The sequence below is a fragment of the Macaca thibetana genome, chromosome 10, assembly GCF_024542745.1.
Source record: "Macaca thibetana thibetana isolate TM-01 chromosome 10, ASM2454274v1, whole genome shotgun sequence".
NCBI classification, from domain to species: Eukaryota; Metazoa; Chordata; class Mammalia; order Primates; family Cercopithecidae; genus Macaca; species Macaca thibetana.
In genome coordinates this window covers 8,139,628-8,156,087 of record NC_065587.1, presented here as the reverse complement: position 1 = coordinate 8,156,087, position 16,460 = coordinate 8,139,628, and the positions used below count along the sequence as shown (strand labels likewise).

General features: G+C 53.9%; 5 protein-coding genes across 31 annotated transcripts in view; 1 reads left to right on the top strand and 4 right to left on the bottom strand.

The window, feature by feature from the left end:
* TSPO (translocator protein) overlaps positions 1 to 16,460 on the top strand; it is a 677,237-nt gene that overhangs the window by 184,675 nt on the left and 476,102 nt on the right. The window lies entirely within an intron of this gene.
* The window catches only part of LOC126963616 (NADH-cytochrome b5 reductase 3), a 414,164-nt gene that overhangs the window by 64,533 nt on the left and 333,171 nt on the right, over positions 1 to 16,460 (bottom strand). Inside the window, exon 1 of one of the 24 annotated variants that reach the window (XM_050805972.1) lies at positions 14,423 to 14,437. The exons of 22 other annotated variants lie outside the window; for them this stretch is intronic. The gene's annotated coding sequence lies outside the window, so the exon portion shown is untranslated. Of the gene's footprint in view, positions 1 to 13,794; positions 13,818 to 14,422; positions 14,438 to 16,460 lie in introns of those variants that run through there. One more of the 24 variants, XM_050805946.1, reaches the window with a different exon arrangement.
* Positions 1 to 16,460, bottom strand: part of LOC126963638 (ribosomal RNA-processing protein 7 homolog A) — a 198,025-nt gene that overhangs the window by 170,415 nt on the left and 11,150 nt on the right. The gene's annotated exons all lie outside the window — the stretch shown is intronic.
* LOC126964031 (ribosomal RNA-processing protein 7 homolog A-like) overlaps positions 1 to 16,460 on the bottom strand; it is a 141,675-nt gene that overhangs the window by 117,180 nt on the left and 8,035 nt on the right. The window lies entirely within an intron of this gene.
* Positions 14,287 to 16,460, bottom strand: part of A4GALT (alpha 1,4-galactosyltransferase (P blood group)) — a 29,148-nt gene continuing 26,974 nt past the window's right edge. For all 3 annotated transcript variants that reach the window (XM_050805998.1, XM_050806000.1, XM_050805999.1), the window contains exon 3: positions 14,287 to 16,144. In XM_050805998.1, coding sequence (XP_050661955.1) covers positions 15,037 to 16,098 — 1,062 coding nt within the window. In that variant the 5' untranslated portion in view covers positions 16,099 to 16,144 and the 3' untranslated portion in view covers positions 14,287 to 15,036. The remainder of the gene's footprint in view (positions 16,145 to 16,460) is intronic.

Sequence of the window (16,460 nt, the reverse complement as noted above, 5' to 3'; positions counted from 1 at the left end):
CTGGGGAGAAATTCAAGCTGCCTGCAGAAATTTGCCTAATGAAGAGCTGAATATTAACCACCAAGACAATGGGGAAAATGTCTCCAGGGCATGTCAGAGACCTTCACAGCTGCCCCTTTCATCACATGACCTGAGGCTTAGGAGAGAAAAATGGTTTCCTGGGCTGGGCCCAGGGTCCCAGGCTCTATGCCACCTTGGGACATAGTGCCCTGTGTCCCAGCTGTTTCAGCTCCTGCCATGGCTAAAAGGGGCCAAGGTCAGGTCAGGTCAGGCCATTGCTTCAGAGGGTGCAGGCCCTAAGGCTTGGTGGCTTACACAAAGTTTTGGGCCTGCAGGTACACAGAAGTCAAGAACTGAGGTTGGAGAACCTCTGCCTAGATTTCAGAGGATGTATAGAAATGCCTGGATGTCCAGGCAGAAGTTTGTTGCAGGGTCAGAGCCCTCATGGAGAACCTCTGCTAGGGCAGTGCAGAAGGGAAAGGTAGGATTGGAGCCCCCACACAAAGTCCCCACTGGGGCACTGCATAGAGCAGCTGTGAGAAGAGGGCCACCATCCTCCAGACCCCAAAATGGTAGATACACCAATAGCTTGCACTGTGTGCCTGAAAAAGTCACAAACACTCAACACTAACCTGTGAAAGCAGCCAGAAGGGGCAGCTATACGCTGCAAAGACACATGGATGGAGTGGTCCAAGGCCATGGGAGCCCACCTCTTGCATCAACATGACCTGGACGCAAGACATGGAGTTGAAGAAGATCATTTTGGAAGTTAAAGGTTCAATGACTTCCCTATTGAATTTCAGACTTCCAAGGGGTCTATAGCCCCTTTATTTTGGCCAGTTTCTCCCATTTGAATGGGTGAATTTACCCAATGCCTGTACCTGCATTGTGTTAGGAAGGAAATAACTAACCCATTTTTGATTTTATAGGCTCATAGGCAGAAGGGACTTGCCTTGTCTCAGATGAGGCTTTGGACTTGGACTTTTGGGTTAATACTGGGTGTAGACTTTGGGGGACTGTTGGAAGGGCATGATTGTGTCTTGAAATGTGAGGAGAAGAGATTTGGGAGGAGCTAGAGGCAGAATGATATGGTTTGGCTCTGTATCCCCACTCAAATCTCACCTTGAATTGTAATAATCCCCACATGTCAAGGGCGGGACCAGGTAGAAGTAACTGGATCATGGAGGGCAGTTTCTCCCATGCTGTTCTCATAATGAGTGTGTCTTATGAGATCTGATGGTTTTATGTGTCTGGCATTTCCCTTGCTAGTGCTCATTCTCTCTCCTGCCACCTTGTGAAGGGGTGCCTTCTGCCATGGTTGTAAGTTTCCTGAGGCCTACCTAGCCATGCAGAAGTGTGAGTCAATTAAACCTCTTTTCTTTATAAATTACCCAGTGTCGTGGATGACTGTACCACCCTGAATATGCCCAATCTCATCTGATAAATTACCCAGTCTAGGGTATTTCTTCATAGCAGTGTGAAAATACCTCACATTTCCCATCTCATTATTATTATTTTAATTTAATTATGGTAAAACAAGCCTGGTGCAGTGGCTCACTTCTGTAATTTCTACACTTTGAGAGGCTGATGCAGGAGGATTTGTTGAGGCCAGGAGTTAGAGACCAGTCTCAGCAACATAGCAAGACCCTGTCTCTACTAAAAAATAAGACCAGGTGCAGTGACTCATGCCTGTAATTTCAGCACTCTGGGAGGCATTTTGAGCCACTGCACCCCAGCCTGGGTGACAGAGCAAGACCCTGTCTCAAAACACAAAAATATTGTGATAAAATATACACAACATAAAAATCGATCCTTCTGGCCAAGTGTAAGTGTACAGTTCAGGAGTGTTCAGTGCATTCACATTGTCGTGGGACGTCATCCTCTTTATTTTGAATATTACCCTGGAGGGTTGTGGAGGTGTACATTTCTTGTTTCTCACTGAGCCTTCACTGTGATCAATCCCTGTTGTTTCCTCCCAGACTCAAGTAGAATGAACTCCCCCCGATATTTTAGCCAGGAGGGGATCACATTTGGGGACTTTAGACCAAGCTGGGGTCAAAGGTGATGTTCCACCACCCAACCCCCACCCTTTGCCTTTAGCCCCCAGCCTGGTTCAGCAGCACAGGCGAGGACTGCTGGGTGGGCTTCATCCATGACCTAGTGGAGGACCTTCCAGGGCAGAGTAGGCTCTTATTGTCTCTGAGATACCCCTCTATCCAGAAACAGCTGGTACAGCAGGATGGTGGCATGACCTCCTGAAGGCTCAGGTACAACCCCAGTTGGGAGGCAACACACTGAAAAGATGAGGCTCTGTCTTGTAGGATACAGTGTGTGGTGACTCAGAGACCCGCACATTCCATGACAGAACACACAGCCAGGAATCATGACCGCACCGAGTCATCACCCACAGAATTGTCATTTCCGGTTCCTGAAGCTTGGAGCTCTGTTGGGTAAAGGTCTTGGTCCCCAACAGAGGGGTGTTTCTACCAGCAGACAACAATGGTTCCACTTAGTCAGAAGCTGAGATTGCCACCTGGCCATGTTAGGCTCCTTATCCACTGAACTAAACACGCATGCACACACACAGAAAAGAAAATAATGCATGTGCGCACACATACACGTGTATGTATGTATTTTACACATACATACATTTCTTCTTTTCCTCCTCCTCACTCTTCTCCCCTCCTAACTTCCTATTATCTTCTCTCTTCCTCCTTCCCCTGATTTATTTCAGCATTGATGTTGGTGATTAAGTTTAAAATGTATTATATAATTTTTATATATATTTAATTAATTATTTTATTTATTTATTTATTTATTTAGAGACAGGGTTTTGCCATGTTGCCAGGGCTGGTCTCGAATTCCTGAGCTCAAGGAATCCACCTGCTTTGGCCTCCCACAGTGCTAAGATTTTAGGTGTGAGCCACCATCCCCAGCCTATACATCTGTACCTTTTTTCTTTTCTTTCCTTTTCTTCTTTCTTTCCTTTCTCCTTTCTTTCTTTCTTCCTTCCTTCCTTCTTCTTTTCTTTCTTCTTTGTTTCCTTCCTTCCTTCCTCCCTCCCTCTCTCTTTTTTTTTTTTCAGAGTCTCGCTCTGTCACCCAGGCTGGAGTGCAGTGGTGTGATCTCCGCTCACTGCAAGCTCGGCCTCCCGGGTTCACACCATTCTCCCGCCTCAGCCTCCCAAGTAGCTGGGACTACAGGTGCCTGCCACCATGCCCAGCTAATTTTTTGAATTTTTAGTAGAGACAGGGTTTCACCGTGTTAGCCAGGATGGTCTCGATCTACTGACCTCGTGATCCACCCGCCGCGGCCTCCCAAATTGCTGGGATTACAGGCATAAGCCACCGTGCCTGGCCCCTTCCTTCTTTCTTTCTTTCCTTCCTTTCTTCCTTCCTTCTCTTTTTCTTTCTCTCTTTCTTTCCTTCTTTCTTTCTTTCTCTTCTTTCCTTCTTCCTTCCTTCCTTCTTTCCTTCCTTCCTTCTTTCCTTTCTTCCTTTCTTTCTTTCCTTCTTCTCTCCCTCCCTCCCTCCCTTCCTTCTTTATTTTTGAGACAGAGTCTCACTCTGTCACCCAGGCTGGAACTGTCAACCAGGCTGGAATACAGTTATGTGATCTTGGCTCACTGCAACCTCTGCCTTCTGGGTTCAAGCAATTCTCATGCCTCCGCCACCTGAATAGCTGGAATTACAGGCATACGCTGCCATGCCCGGCTAATTTTTGTATTTTTTGTCGAGATGGGCTTTTGCCATGTTGCCCAGGCTGGTCGCAAACTCCTGGGCTCAAGGGATCTTCCTGCCTCGGCTTCCCAAAGTGCTGGGATTACAGGTGCAAGCCACACAGTACCCAGCCTAAAATGTATTCTTTAGATTGCAGAACACACAGGTGAGGTTGACTTGGAGAGTAATTAACCTTTCCCAGAGATGGATACAGTGACCCTTGGGACTTTGTGTCTCTGTTGGGGGAAGAGGGTGAAAGTATCTTTCTAGGAAGAGAAGGTCTGTCCCTCGAAGCAGAAGCATGACAAGCTTGTTACTGTTGATGGAGGTGCACCTGCGTTAGTGGGGCCGCCCATGCCATGGGGCTGGGCTCCTGGCCCCCTGCTCGGGTGGGAGCCTCTGCACACTGCGTGTCCCCTTTGCCATCTGGCAGCCTGTTGTGCTCTACCAACAGGAGGGACTAGAGAGAGACTGGAAGGCTGGGGGAGAGAGGAAGGACTTATTCCTCATTTGCTCAGTGTCCTGCCAAAATCACCCAGCTGATGGCCCTTCAGTCAGCAGCGGCACACAGTTCCAGTTTCAGAGTTTTCTCCATGCTCTGAGAACCAGCTGCTCAGAGACTCTGGCACTCCCTCCTTTGAGGCCTGAGTGCTGCCTCAGGGTGGGGTCCCTTCTCCAAGATCCTGAGGCTGGGCAGCCTCTCCTCCTCCGAGGTGTGACTTCTTTTTTGAGCCAGAGTCTCACTCTGTCACCCAGACTGGAATGCAGTGGTGCTATCTCGGCTCACTGCAACCTCTGTCTCCCAGGTTCAAGCGATTCTCCTGCCTCAGTCTCCCGAGTAGCTGGGACTACAGCCACCCGCCACCATGCTCAGCTAATTTTTTGTATTTATTTTAGTAAAGACGGGGTTTCACCATGTTGGCCAGGCTGGTCTTGAACTCCTGGCCCCAAGTGATCCACCTGCTTTGGCCTCCCAAAATGCTGGAATTACAGGTGTGAGCCACTGTGCCCTGCCTAGAAGTGTGAATTCCAGCCCCGGGCACCCCCTCCAAGCTTCTAGGCTCTAGTAGCTCCCATCTCTTCATCTCGCCCCCTCTGGTGTGGCAGCTGCTTCTTGGAGGTGGCGTTCTCTCATGCCTTCAGGGTTCTCTTTATGGCTTGGTCAATGCCTCTTTAGCTAACTCCCTGCACATTAAATACTTTATGGTAAAATAACTCACAAGGTTCCTGTTTTCCTAACTGGACCCTGGCCGATCTGTGGAGATGATGCTTCATCCATTCATCCCTTCACTCATTCACTTAGCAGTCGCCTGACATTTCCTTTGTGCCAGGTCCCAGGCAGGGCGGTGCTGGCAGCTCACAGATAAATCAGACACAGTTCTTATCCTGGAGGAGCTCACCGTCTGATGGGGGAGGCGCTTACAGGCAACACAGAGCAGCAAGTGCAGTGCAGGGGGATTTGGGGCCGTGTCTACCGGTCAGCATGGGATCCCCGTCCAGCCCAGGGCCTCTAGACAACCCTCCCTGAGGATTCACACTTTCCATCCTTGGGAGCTGCTTGGGCTGGGGACAGATGGGAGTTACATCAGCGCAGCCAGGGGCGAGGGGGGCTCTCTGGGGGCTGTTGAGGCCATTCTGCTCAAACCAGCTCATGGGATCCAGATGCCTCCGCTGGCTCCAGCATCTGCAGAGCCAGGGCCAGGCCTCTCAGAGCAGCCAGGGAGGCTGGGCCAGGCCCTGGGCATGGTTGCCAGCAGGAGGGTGAGCTAGGGGAACTTACTCCCCAGGGCTTCACTCTGCCTGGATGCCCACATTACAGTCAGTCTCTTGGCTTCTAACAGTCTGGACTTTCCCTGACGGAATGGACCTGACTGCGGCTTGCATGTGACTATGTGGAAAGAGGGGTGGTTTTGTGGCCCCGCATTTCCCCATTAGCACGTTGGCCCTTCTTGGGTTTATCTGAGGGAGGGTGGAGCACAACATAAGCCCAGGCTTGGGTCAGACAGACCTGGACTGTGGCCCTGCCTCCTAGGAGCTGTGAACTTCGGGCAAGGCCTCCAACTTCTCAGGGCCTCAGGGTTCTCCTGGGTCACACGGGGCTCATATCTGCCCTTCAGGGTTCTGTGCAGAAGAGGGAGGGAGAGTGCTCTGTGAAAGGTAAAATCCTGTAGCCGGTGAAAGGGGTTATCCTACAACCCGGTCCTGTCCTTGAGATGCTCACAGCCTGCCGGGAGACAGAGGTGCTCTATGCAGAGGGTCCAGGATAGACAGGCGACAGAAGAGGACCATGGGGCCAGGCTGGAGGTGGGAGTTGTTCTGGCTCAAGATTGAGCTGCTGGGCCGGGCGCGGTGGCTCAAGCCTGTAATCCCAGCACTTTGGGAGGCTGAGACGGGCGGATCACAAGGTCAGGAGATCGAGACCATCCTGGCTAACATGGTGAAACCCCGTCTCTACTAAAAAAAAAAAAAATACAAAAACCTAGCCGGGCGAGGTGGTGGACGCCTGTAGTCCCAGCTACTCGGGAGGCTGAGGCAGGAGAATGGCGTGAACCAGGGAGGTGGAGCTTGCAGTGAGCTGAGATCCAGCCACTGCACTCCAGCTTGGGTGACAGAGCAAGACTCCGTCTCAAAAAAAAAAAAAAAAAAAAAAAAGATTGAGCTGCTGCCGCTGTTACAGATGGCAGAAGCTGAAGATGCCCTAGACACAGCTGTGTGACTCTGCAAATACACTTGCCCTCTCTGGGCACCCATTTCCTCTTTGGCAAAATGACAATCATGATACCCACGTCAGAGGGCTGGGTGAGGTAGCACATGGTAGGCACTTTCCCCTGGACCATGCTGCCGCCCAGGGACATCACATGGGCCTCCACTGCCTCTGGACTTTGGGATGTGGCCTCCTGGCATAGATGCCCTCTCGTGGCTCTGTGGGCTGCATCTGGATCATTCCTCCCAAGCCCTGACACAGGCATCCAAACCCCCGATCCCAGATCCCACCCATGCCTCACAAAGGGCCTATGGCCACATTCCAGCTCTTACCCCGAGACCCCTGAAGATCTCTATCCAAACATGAATTTTAGGGCCAGAAACTGGGTAAAGGCTCCCTGGTTCCCTGCCCAGCTTTGCAGATGAAGAAACTGAGGCTCCAAGAAGATGTAACTTGCTCAGATATAACTTGCTCAGGGAGTTTGTGGCCTGTTCTATCAGCTGCTAGAAAAACATTCTGTCCATGACACTGCAGGGTAGCCCTCCAAGGGATCTCAAGTGTGGTTAGCACATCCTCAATTAACTTTTTTTTTTTTTTTGAGATGGAGTCTCACTGTGTCTCCCAGACTGGAGTGCAGCGGCGCGATCTCGGCTTACTGCAAGCTCCGCCTCCCAGGTTCATGCCATTCTCCTGCCTCAGCCTCCTGAGTAGCTGGGACTAAAGGCGCCTGCCACCATGCCCGGCTAATTTTTTGAATTTTTTTTTTAGTAGAGACGGGGTTTCACCGTGTTAACCAGGATAGTCTCGATCTCCTGACCTCGTGATCCGCCCACCTCGGCCTCCCAAAGTGCGAGGATTACAGGCGTGAGCCACCACGCCAGGCCAATTAACTCTCTCTTGAGTTTTTCTTTTCTTTCTTTTTTTTCCTGAGATGGAGTTTCACTCTTGTTGCCCAGGCTGGAGTGCAATGTCACGATATTGGATCACTGCAACCTCCGCCTCCTGGGTTTAGGCGATTCTCCTGCCTCAGCCTCCCAAGTAGCTGGGATTACAGCCACCTGCCAACATGCCCAGCTAATTTTTTTTTTTTTTTTTTTTTTGAGGCGGAATCTTGCTCTGTCACCCAGGCTGGAGTGCAGTGGTGTGGTCTCAGCTCACTGCAACCTCCACTCCTGGGTTCAAGCAAGTCTCTGCCTCAGCCTCCCGAGTAGCTGGGATTACAGGCCTCGCCACCACACCCTGCTACTTTTTGTATTTTTGGTAGAGACAGGGTTTGACCATGTTGGCCAGGCTGGGCAACCCCTGCTGTTGGGGGCACTGAGACTTTTTTTTTTTTTTTGAGATGGAGTCTCGCACTGTTGCCCAGGCTGGTGTGTGCAGTGATGTGATCTCAGTTACTGCAACTTCTGCCTCCTGGGTTCAAGCAATTCTCCTGCCTCGGCCTCCTGAGTAGCTGGGATTACAGGCACCTGCCACCATGCCCGGCTAATTTTTGTATTTCTAGGAGAGATAGAGTTTCACCATGTTGGCCAGGCTGGTCTTGAACTCCTGGCCTCAAGTAATCCACCCGCCTTGGCCTCCCAAAGTGCTGGGGCTACAGGTGTGAGCCACTGCACCTGGAGTCCCTGAGGTCTTTAGGGCAACATCAGAGGGGTCTGAGTGGCCAGGAGAAGGCCTGGGGTTTGTGCAGGTCCCTCAGCCTCTGGGGACGTGAGTTTCTCATTTATTCACCCCTCAGTAAGCAGGCGTGTCCTATCCAACCCTGGACTGGGTTGGGGCCAAGAGGGAACCCCACCCTGGGCTCCAGGAGGAGTACGTGGTCTCATGGCAGAGACAAATGGGGTCTCCTATACCACAGGAAAGGACAGCAAGGCCAGAGAAGAAAAAGCTCCCTCAGCCCACAGAGCACAGATAGACCCAAGCCCCTGCTCCTAGGCCCAGCTGTGCCTGCACGGTGCAGTTGGCCCGCATCTGTCCCAGATCTCCTTGAACTCTGGCCTGGTCTCTGCTCTGAGGATATGGACGGGGCTGGCAGAGACCTGGCGGAGCCTTCGTCATCCGCTCCCCCAGGGCCCCTGTAAGGCCTCCCTGATCCCTGCCAGACCCTTCTATAAACAGGTGGGTGTGGCCACTTGCTTCCTTTGTCCCAGGCCAGGGTGCCTGGCGCTGCTGACATAGGGGGCTCTGAGGGCCCCAGCTTTTGGTTCTCTTTCCTGAGGCCCCATGTCAGCAGCAGCTCCAGAACTTCTCCCTGCTACCCTGCTCACTCCTTGGACACTGCTGGCTCTGGTCCTCTCCCCATCTCCCCTAGCCCTCCTCCAGGACCCACTCTCTGGGGGGGAGGCAGCCCCTAGAATGGGTGCTCATGCCCCGTATTCAGCTCCCTCGCCCAGAACAAGCCCTCCTTCCTATGGCAGCACCTCCCATTGCCTTAAGGTCAGCTCCTCAATCTGGGTCCCCGGGAGCCACATCTCGGGGGGACCCCTCGCATTCAGACTCAGCTGAGTGTCTCATCTGCTCATCCTCCCATCTCTCCAGCCACTTGGCCAGAAGCCAGGCTGCACCCTAGATCCCCAACATTCAGCCCTGTTCCCTGGCCCAAGTACCTCTCCAACCGCCCCCTCCTTCACCCTCACGGCCTCTGTCTTGTTGTTCATGTAAATGTTCTTGAAGTCCACAAACCCTAAGTCTAAAATCGGTGAATTTTCAGCAAATTACACACCACTTAACCAGCACCAGATCAAGAAACAATAACCAGCCCAGGTGTAGTAGCGCATGCCTGTAATCTTAGCACTTTGGGAGGCCAAGGCAGGTGGATCCCTTGAGGCCAGGAATTTGAGACCAGCCCAGGCAACATGGCGAAATCCCGACTCTACAAATAAAGTTAAAAATTAGCTGGGCGGGTGTGGTGGTCCATGACTGTAGTCCCAGCTACTTGAGAGGCTGAGGTGGGAGGATCTCTTGAGCCCAGGAATTTGAGGCTGCAGAGAGCCATGATTGCACCACCACACCCCAGCCTGGGTGGTGGTGCAGTGGCACCATCTCGGCTTGCTGCTACCTCCACTTCCTGGGTTCAAGCAATTCTTGTGCCTCAGCCTCCCAAGTAGCTGGAATTACAGACACGCGCCACCATGCCCAGCTGATTTTTGTATTTTTAGTAGAGATGGAGTTTCACCATGTTTGCCAGGTTGGTCTTGAATTCCTGACCTTAAGTGATCTGCCCGCCTTGGCCTCCCAAAGTGCTGGGATTACAGGCGTGAGCCACCGCGCCTGGCTTCAGCCCAGCCTGTTAATGCAACTGCTGTAAATGAGCCAGGATCCAGCTGGCCAGAAATAAGAGTAGCATCCTAGAGAACACAGAGGCAGTGAGGACGGGCACAGGTAGGGCAGAGGTAACAGGAGAAAGGCCAGAAGGTGCCCACTACCACCACACCACCCAGCCAGGTGAGGACCCCAGCCTCTGCCCATCATGGTGCTGTGCTCTTGCACCTCTGGGCTGGGAGCAACAGGCCTAAGTCCCGAAGATCCTCTGACCCTCCCTCCTGGCCTCCAACCCCTGGCCAGAGTTGTATGTCTCCTCTTTTGCAAAGAGATGGGTGGTGCCCCCTCCCAGCATGGTTGTAATGATCAAATGAGCCAGCCCAGCCCAGCCCCTGGCACAGACCACGTTCTCTACGACACAGAGTGGTGTTATTATCACACCTCCACTTTCCACGCGGAGAAACAGAGGCTCAGCAAGTAGGTGGTGGTGCTGGGATTTGAACCCAGACCTTCACTGTTCTGTGCGCACGGTAGGAAGGAGGCTGGCTGGGGAGCCAGGAAGGGGTCCAGTGCCTGCCTCGAGTGGCAGCTGCCATTCTTCACCTCCCTGTGCCAACAGCCACAGACCAGAGTCTAATGTCCCCTTCCGAGCCCCCACAGCTACCAGAGGAGTCTGGCCCCTGCCCTCTGCCTTGGGGGATTCCAGAGAGACCTTGCACTTCGCTCTGCCCCTGCCTAACAGAGCTGGCTGTCGCCTGAGGCCCTGGTTCCTCAGGCTGCCCCCGCCTCAGGAGCAGGAGCCAGAACAGTTGTTGGGCAACTGAGTTCTGGGAAAGGAGGGAGGGGCGCTCGCTCTGGCGGAAACCTGCTCTGGGGAAATGTAATCAGATCCTCAGAGCAGCGGTTTGTTCCTGGTTTGTTTCTAGTGGGTGTGTTCACAGACGTTTTTGGCCAGGACTGAGAAAGATGTGGACCCATCCTTTACTGGGGGCGGGGGGCACTGCATGGCCTGGGGCTGGCATCCTGTCGGTTATTTACGAATCTTCCCAGCGGGCCAGGCACAGGCAAGCAGGGAGTCATTTCCCCAGCAGCTCTAGGGAAGGAAAATAATTCCGCCTGGCTGGCGTATCAATATTCAACTTCTTGTTTAAATATTAAATTGTAATGTCCTCCATCTGAGCACCTAACAGAGATCGGGGATGAGTGAGCCCTGTGTTCCTGGAAGTCTGGTTTCATGGTTCACTTGTTCCTAATTCTCTGCTTGTTCTGACTTGGATCAGCCCAGTGCAAGGCGTGCTCGGAATTCCGCTGTGAGTTTGGGGGTCAGGGTGGGACCAGGCTTCAGGCCCTGACCACAGGCCCTGGACTCAGGTGTGATCTGTGCTGCGGTGGGGGGTGTGGGGTCGGGGGGAGAAGCATCCCCTTCCAGGGCGGGTGCAGCAGCAGCAGCAGCAGGAAACCAGGGGGAGGTGAGACGTGGTCTTGGAGGGAGACACTCCTCCCAGCTGTAGTCACCGCCAAAAATCAGAACCCGGCCCCGGCCCCACCAACTTCCAAGGAGAGAAGCGAGACCAGGCCAGGTGCAGTGGCTCATGCCTATAATGCCAGCACTTTGGGAGGCCAAGGTAGGCAGATCACCTGAGGTCAGGAGTTCAAGACCAGCCTGGCCAACATGGTGAAATCCCATCTCTACAAAAATATAAAAATTAGATCAGGCGCAGTGGCTCATGCCTATAATCCCAGAACTATGGGAGGCCAAGGCGGGCAGATCACCTGAGGTCGGGAGTTTGAGATCAGCCTGACTGACCAACATGGAGAAACCCTGTCTCTACTAAAAATACAAAATTAGCTGGGTGTAGTGACACACACCTGTAATCCCAGCTACTCGGGAGGCTGGGGCAGAAGAATCGCTTGAACCCGGGAGGCAGAGGTTTCGGTGAGCCGAGATCACGCCATTGCACTCCAGCCTGGGCGACAAGAGTCAAACTCCACCTCAAAAAAAAAAAAAAAGAGATTGTTTCTGTCTCGCATTACAATCCCAAGGTGAGGGCTCCAAGGCTACTGGGGCCACTCTGCCACCCCCAAAATGTGCCCTGCAAAACCTTTGCTCCAGTTGCTGCCACGCGCCAGCCAGTGGGAAGCAGGGAAGAGTGCCCAAAGCAGATGCCTTTAAGATCATACATGAGTTGCAGGCATCACTCCTGCTCACATCCCATTGGCCTGGACTTAGTCACATGGCCACAGCCAGCTGCCAAGAGGTGATATGTCTGCCTAGAACTCAGTGTGTTCTATTACTAAGGACCACAGGAAGAAAAGACTCTCGAGGACAGTAGATAGCATCTAACACACGAGACAAGGAGTTAGGATAGGGCGCCTCCAAGGCTGGTTAACTCAGCAGCTCCTTGAGGTCTTCACATCTTCAAGGATGCAGTGTGGTGACTTTTGATCTCAGACTTGTCCCCTCATGGCCCCAAAATGGCTGCCATTGCTTGGAGCATTACACCCTTATGCCAAACGCAGAAAAGAAATGCTGCTTTCTTGCCTATGGAAATTTTCTCACAGCCCCCTTTTCCAGCTGACTTGCCCTCTCATTGGCCAGAATAGCATTACATGCCCATTTCCACTCCAATTACTAGGAAGGGACTGGAATGACTAGGACTGGCTTAGACCAAAGGAGATTCACTCCCAGGCCTAGAGAGGGCCCACTTCCTCTACAGGCCTGAGTTACCTGAGGGTCGAAGAAAATTGGGGTTTCCTTAGCCAGAAAGAAGGGGGAGGAGAATGGCCATGGAATAGGAGTCAACAGCATCCTCCCCAGGAACTGGCACTTCCTACCCACCTCTCTGCCCTAAGCAGACATTTATGCACATAATTTCCTTTTTTTTTTGAGACGGAGTCTCTCTCTGTTGCCCAGGCTGAGTGCAGTGGTGCGATCTCGGCTCACTGCAAGCTCCGCCTCCCAGGTTCACGCCATTCTCCTGCCTCAGCCTCCCAAGTAGCTGGGACTACAGGAGCCCACCACCTCACCCGGCTAGTGTTTTGTATTTTTTAGTAGAGACGGGGTTTCACTGTGTTCGCCAGGATGGTCTCGATCTCCTGACCTCGTGATCCACCCATCTCGGCCTCCCAAAGTGCTGGGATTACAGGCTTGAGCCACCGCGCCCGGCCCCTTTTTTTTGAGATGAAATCTCGGTCTGTCACCCAGGCTAGAGTGCAGTGGTGTGATTTCAGCTCACGGCAACCTCCGCCTCCCGGATTCAAGCAATTCTGCCTCTGCCTCCTGAGTAGCTGGGACTATAGGTGCCCCCCATCACGCCTGGCTAGTTTGTGTATTTTTAGTAGAGATGGGGTTTCACCATATTGGTCAGACTGGTCTTGAACTCCTGACCTTATGATCTGCCCGCCTTGGTCTCCCAAAGTGCTGGGGTTACAAGCATGAGCCACCACGCCAGGCCTTTTTTTTTTTGAGATGGAGTCTTGCTCTTGTCACCCAGGCTGAAGCACAGCGGTGCGATCTCAGCTCACTACAACTTTTGCTTCCCAGGTTCAAACGTTTATCCTGCCTCAGCCTCCCAAGTAGCTGGGATTACAGGCGCCCACCACCATGCCTGGCTAATTTTTGTATTTTTAGTAGAGACAGGGTTTCACCATATTGGCCAGGCTGAACTTGAACCCCTGACCTCATGCTGGCACCGAGTAGGCACTCACTGTATAATGGTCAAATGACTAAACAATGCTGGACTCTAAAAGGTCATCTCGTTTGTTCACATACATATATAGTTAGTATATAATTTGTATTATTTAAGTAAAACCTGCTCATTTGAAATGCTGCTGTGGCTGGAGAAATCACTGACTTAACAACCCTTTGTATTTATCAAAAACAAAACTTGGGCCAGGTGCAGTGGCTCACCCGAGGTCAGGAGTTCAAGAAAAAAAAAAAAGAAAGAAAATAACACATAATCTGCTCTTGAATACCCCTAAAGAGCCAGGAAGCTCACCTCCTTCCCACGCTGCCCAAGACGGTCTGTGGGCAGTAAACGGAGGCCAATGAATGCCTCCCCCTTCAGCTGCCAAACAGCAGCCCGCTGGGCCCCAGTGCTCCTGGCAGCACCCCCAGTCCTGGTGGGGAGCTCTCCTCCAGCCTGGTGGGAACGCATAGGCAGCTTCCACAATGTGAACCAGCTGGGGTCTTGCCCTGTGGGGATCAGATATTCCTATGGCCCAGTCCTGGAGCCGCCCACACAGTACTTCAGGACCCTCCCGGGATTTCAGCTGGGCATCCAGGTGGAGGCCAGAGGAACCCCACAGGCCCTCACAGCTCCCTCAATGGACCCCTCCCTGGATGGGTGGTGGGCTCCTCAGACCCAACCTCGGGTGTTTGTGAGCCTTGAAAAAGGAAGAGGGAAAAACAAGCTCCCCTCGTTCCCCGCTCCATCACCAGGGACGCCGGGGCTAGGAGCCAGGTCCCAGGCTCTCCGTGCCAGGCAGGTTGTGAGACCTCAGCGAAGCCACCACCTGTCCACCCAGTGGCTTCCCCATCAGAAGAATGGAGCGGAGGAGGCTGTGAGCCTGAACGCACTTCACCAATCACAAGGCCCGAGGTGACAGTGGGTCACTTTTATTCTGTTGATTATTCTCCTGTTTATAATGGGGAGGGGGTTTCTTTAAAATGCTTCTCCTGAGCCTAAAGAGCCTCCCCACCCAGCCCCCATCAGAGGGAAGGGGCAGAGCATACGCGCCCCCCTGGCATCTCTGGAGAGGAGGAAGGATGGGGTGGGCAGGAGGGGCTGCCCCTAAGGGGCTCCCCAGGCTGGCACTGCCAGGCCTCTGCCCACTCAGTCCCTGCTGGCCCCTCTGAAAGAGGAACCAAAACCAGAAAAGAGAAAAGCTACTCCACACCTGGTCCTTAGGGCTGGGTCTCCCCCATCGCTGCCGCTTTCCTACCAACAGCCTCCTCTCCTCTCTGGGAACCTCGTCCTTCCTTCCCCATCCCCTTAGCACCGGCCTCTGCCCTTGTGGGCACCTCTGCCCCAACTGTCTGGCTTCCTGTGCCACCCGAGGGGTGCCCTGAGGTTCATCTTTCCTGCCTGTTGTCTAGAAGGCCTGGGGCGCTCACTGAGCTCACTCCGCAGGCTCTGGCACCACGGGTCAGCCCTGCCTCAAGACAGGACACTGTCCTGGGGGTGTCCATAGCCTCCCACTGGACCTGCTCCCTCAGCTCCTCAACAGCCAGCCTAAGCCCAGTGGCAGCTCAGGCCTCCCTCTCCTGGGCCCCAATCTTGCCTCCCTAGGAAGGGTGGCCAAGTGCCCCCTCCATCAGGAGCGGGTCGGGAAGGTGGCCTCTCAGGCCTCTCACAAGTACATCTTCATGGCCTTGTGTGTCGTGGGGCAGTAGCGGGCATGGAGCTGGGCCAGCAGTGCCCTGGACGTGGCCTCGAACCGCGTGCCCTGGCTCTTCTTGTTCCACACGTGGACAGCATAGGTGGCATTGAACAGCTGTGGCAGCTCCTCGGGGTTGATGTCCTCAAAGTACTTCTTCCAGTCCTGCCAGGGGATGGGGTAGAAGGCCTTGGGGGGCAGGGTGGTGACGCCGCGGCAGGCGTGGCTCTCGGCCAGGCTGCGGATGGAGCACCACTTCTTGAAGACCCGCGTGAGCAGCTGCGGGCCCTGGTGACCCCAGATCCAGCCGTTGTAGTGGTCCACGAAGTCCCGCATGCACAGCGCCATGAACTCGTGCCTGCGCTCGAAGGCCAGGAAGGCGCCGTTGAGGACGTAGCGGGACTGGGTGCCCAGCACGTTGGTCAGGTTCCTCAGGTTCTTGAGAACAATGAAGTCGGTGTCCAGGTAGATGCCGCCGAACTTCCACATGAGTGCGATCCTGGAGGCGTCGGAGAGCACGGGGAGCAGGTACGGTTCCCAGCGCCCCTGCACAGCCGCGTACCAGTCGGCCAGGGGTGTGTCCCGGAACAGTTCCTGCAGGTCCAGCGGGAGCATCTGGACATTCGGGAAGCAGCTCAGAAGTGAGATGCCCAGGTGCCGGGGCAGGGAGGCGTTGCCACCTGGAAGCCCTTTCATCAGGACCAGCACGTGGGATTCGGGGTGAGTTCTGGCCGCCGACTCCACGGAGCACATGAACAGGAAGTTGGGATTGGTCCGGTCTGAAGTCTCCAGGAAGAAGATGTTGCCCGGAGCAGGGCCGTGGGAGGGTAGGGCGGGGGGTGCCAAGGTGGGGCAGGGAATATCTGCTGGCAGGTTATACAGCTGTCCTTGCTCCTTGGGCTCTCCCACAACATGCCAGTAGATCATGATGGAGACGAAAAACGTGAACTTGAAGCCGATGATGAACAGGGTGCAGACCCGCTGCCTTGGGGCACCCCGCAGCAGCCGCAGCAGGAGGTCGGGGGGCTTGGACATGGTCTCCCCAGATCAGACCAGGAGCTTCCAGCAGGAACCGGCTGGTCTGCAAGAGATGAGCACCCCCATCAGGGAGGCCGTTGGCATTCCCGACCCACAGGGAAATGCTTCCTGTGAGCATCAGCCAGAGCCAAGGTTGGCTTCCAAGCCCATGGACTCCCGGGCCCACAGGGGTCAAGGCTTGAACCCCAGCCTGCTGGCTGCTCACCTACGAAATGGGAGCACAGTGGGCCATAGACTGGGGTCTGAGCAGGGTCCCTTCCACTCTCTGTGACACACCTGTAAGCTCCCCCAAGGACCAGGTCAGTGCCACCCATGGTGTGTAACCATTACAGGCCCAGGCCAGAGTCTGGTCCGCATAA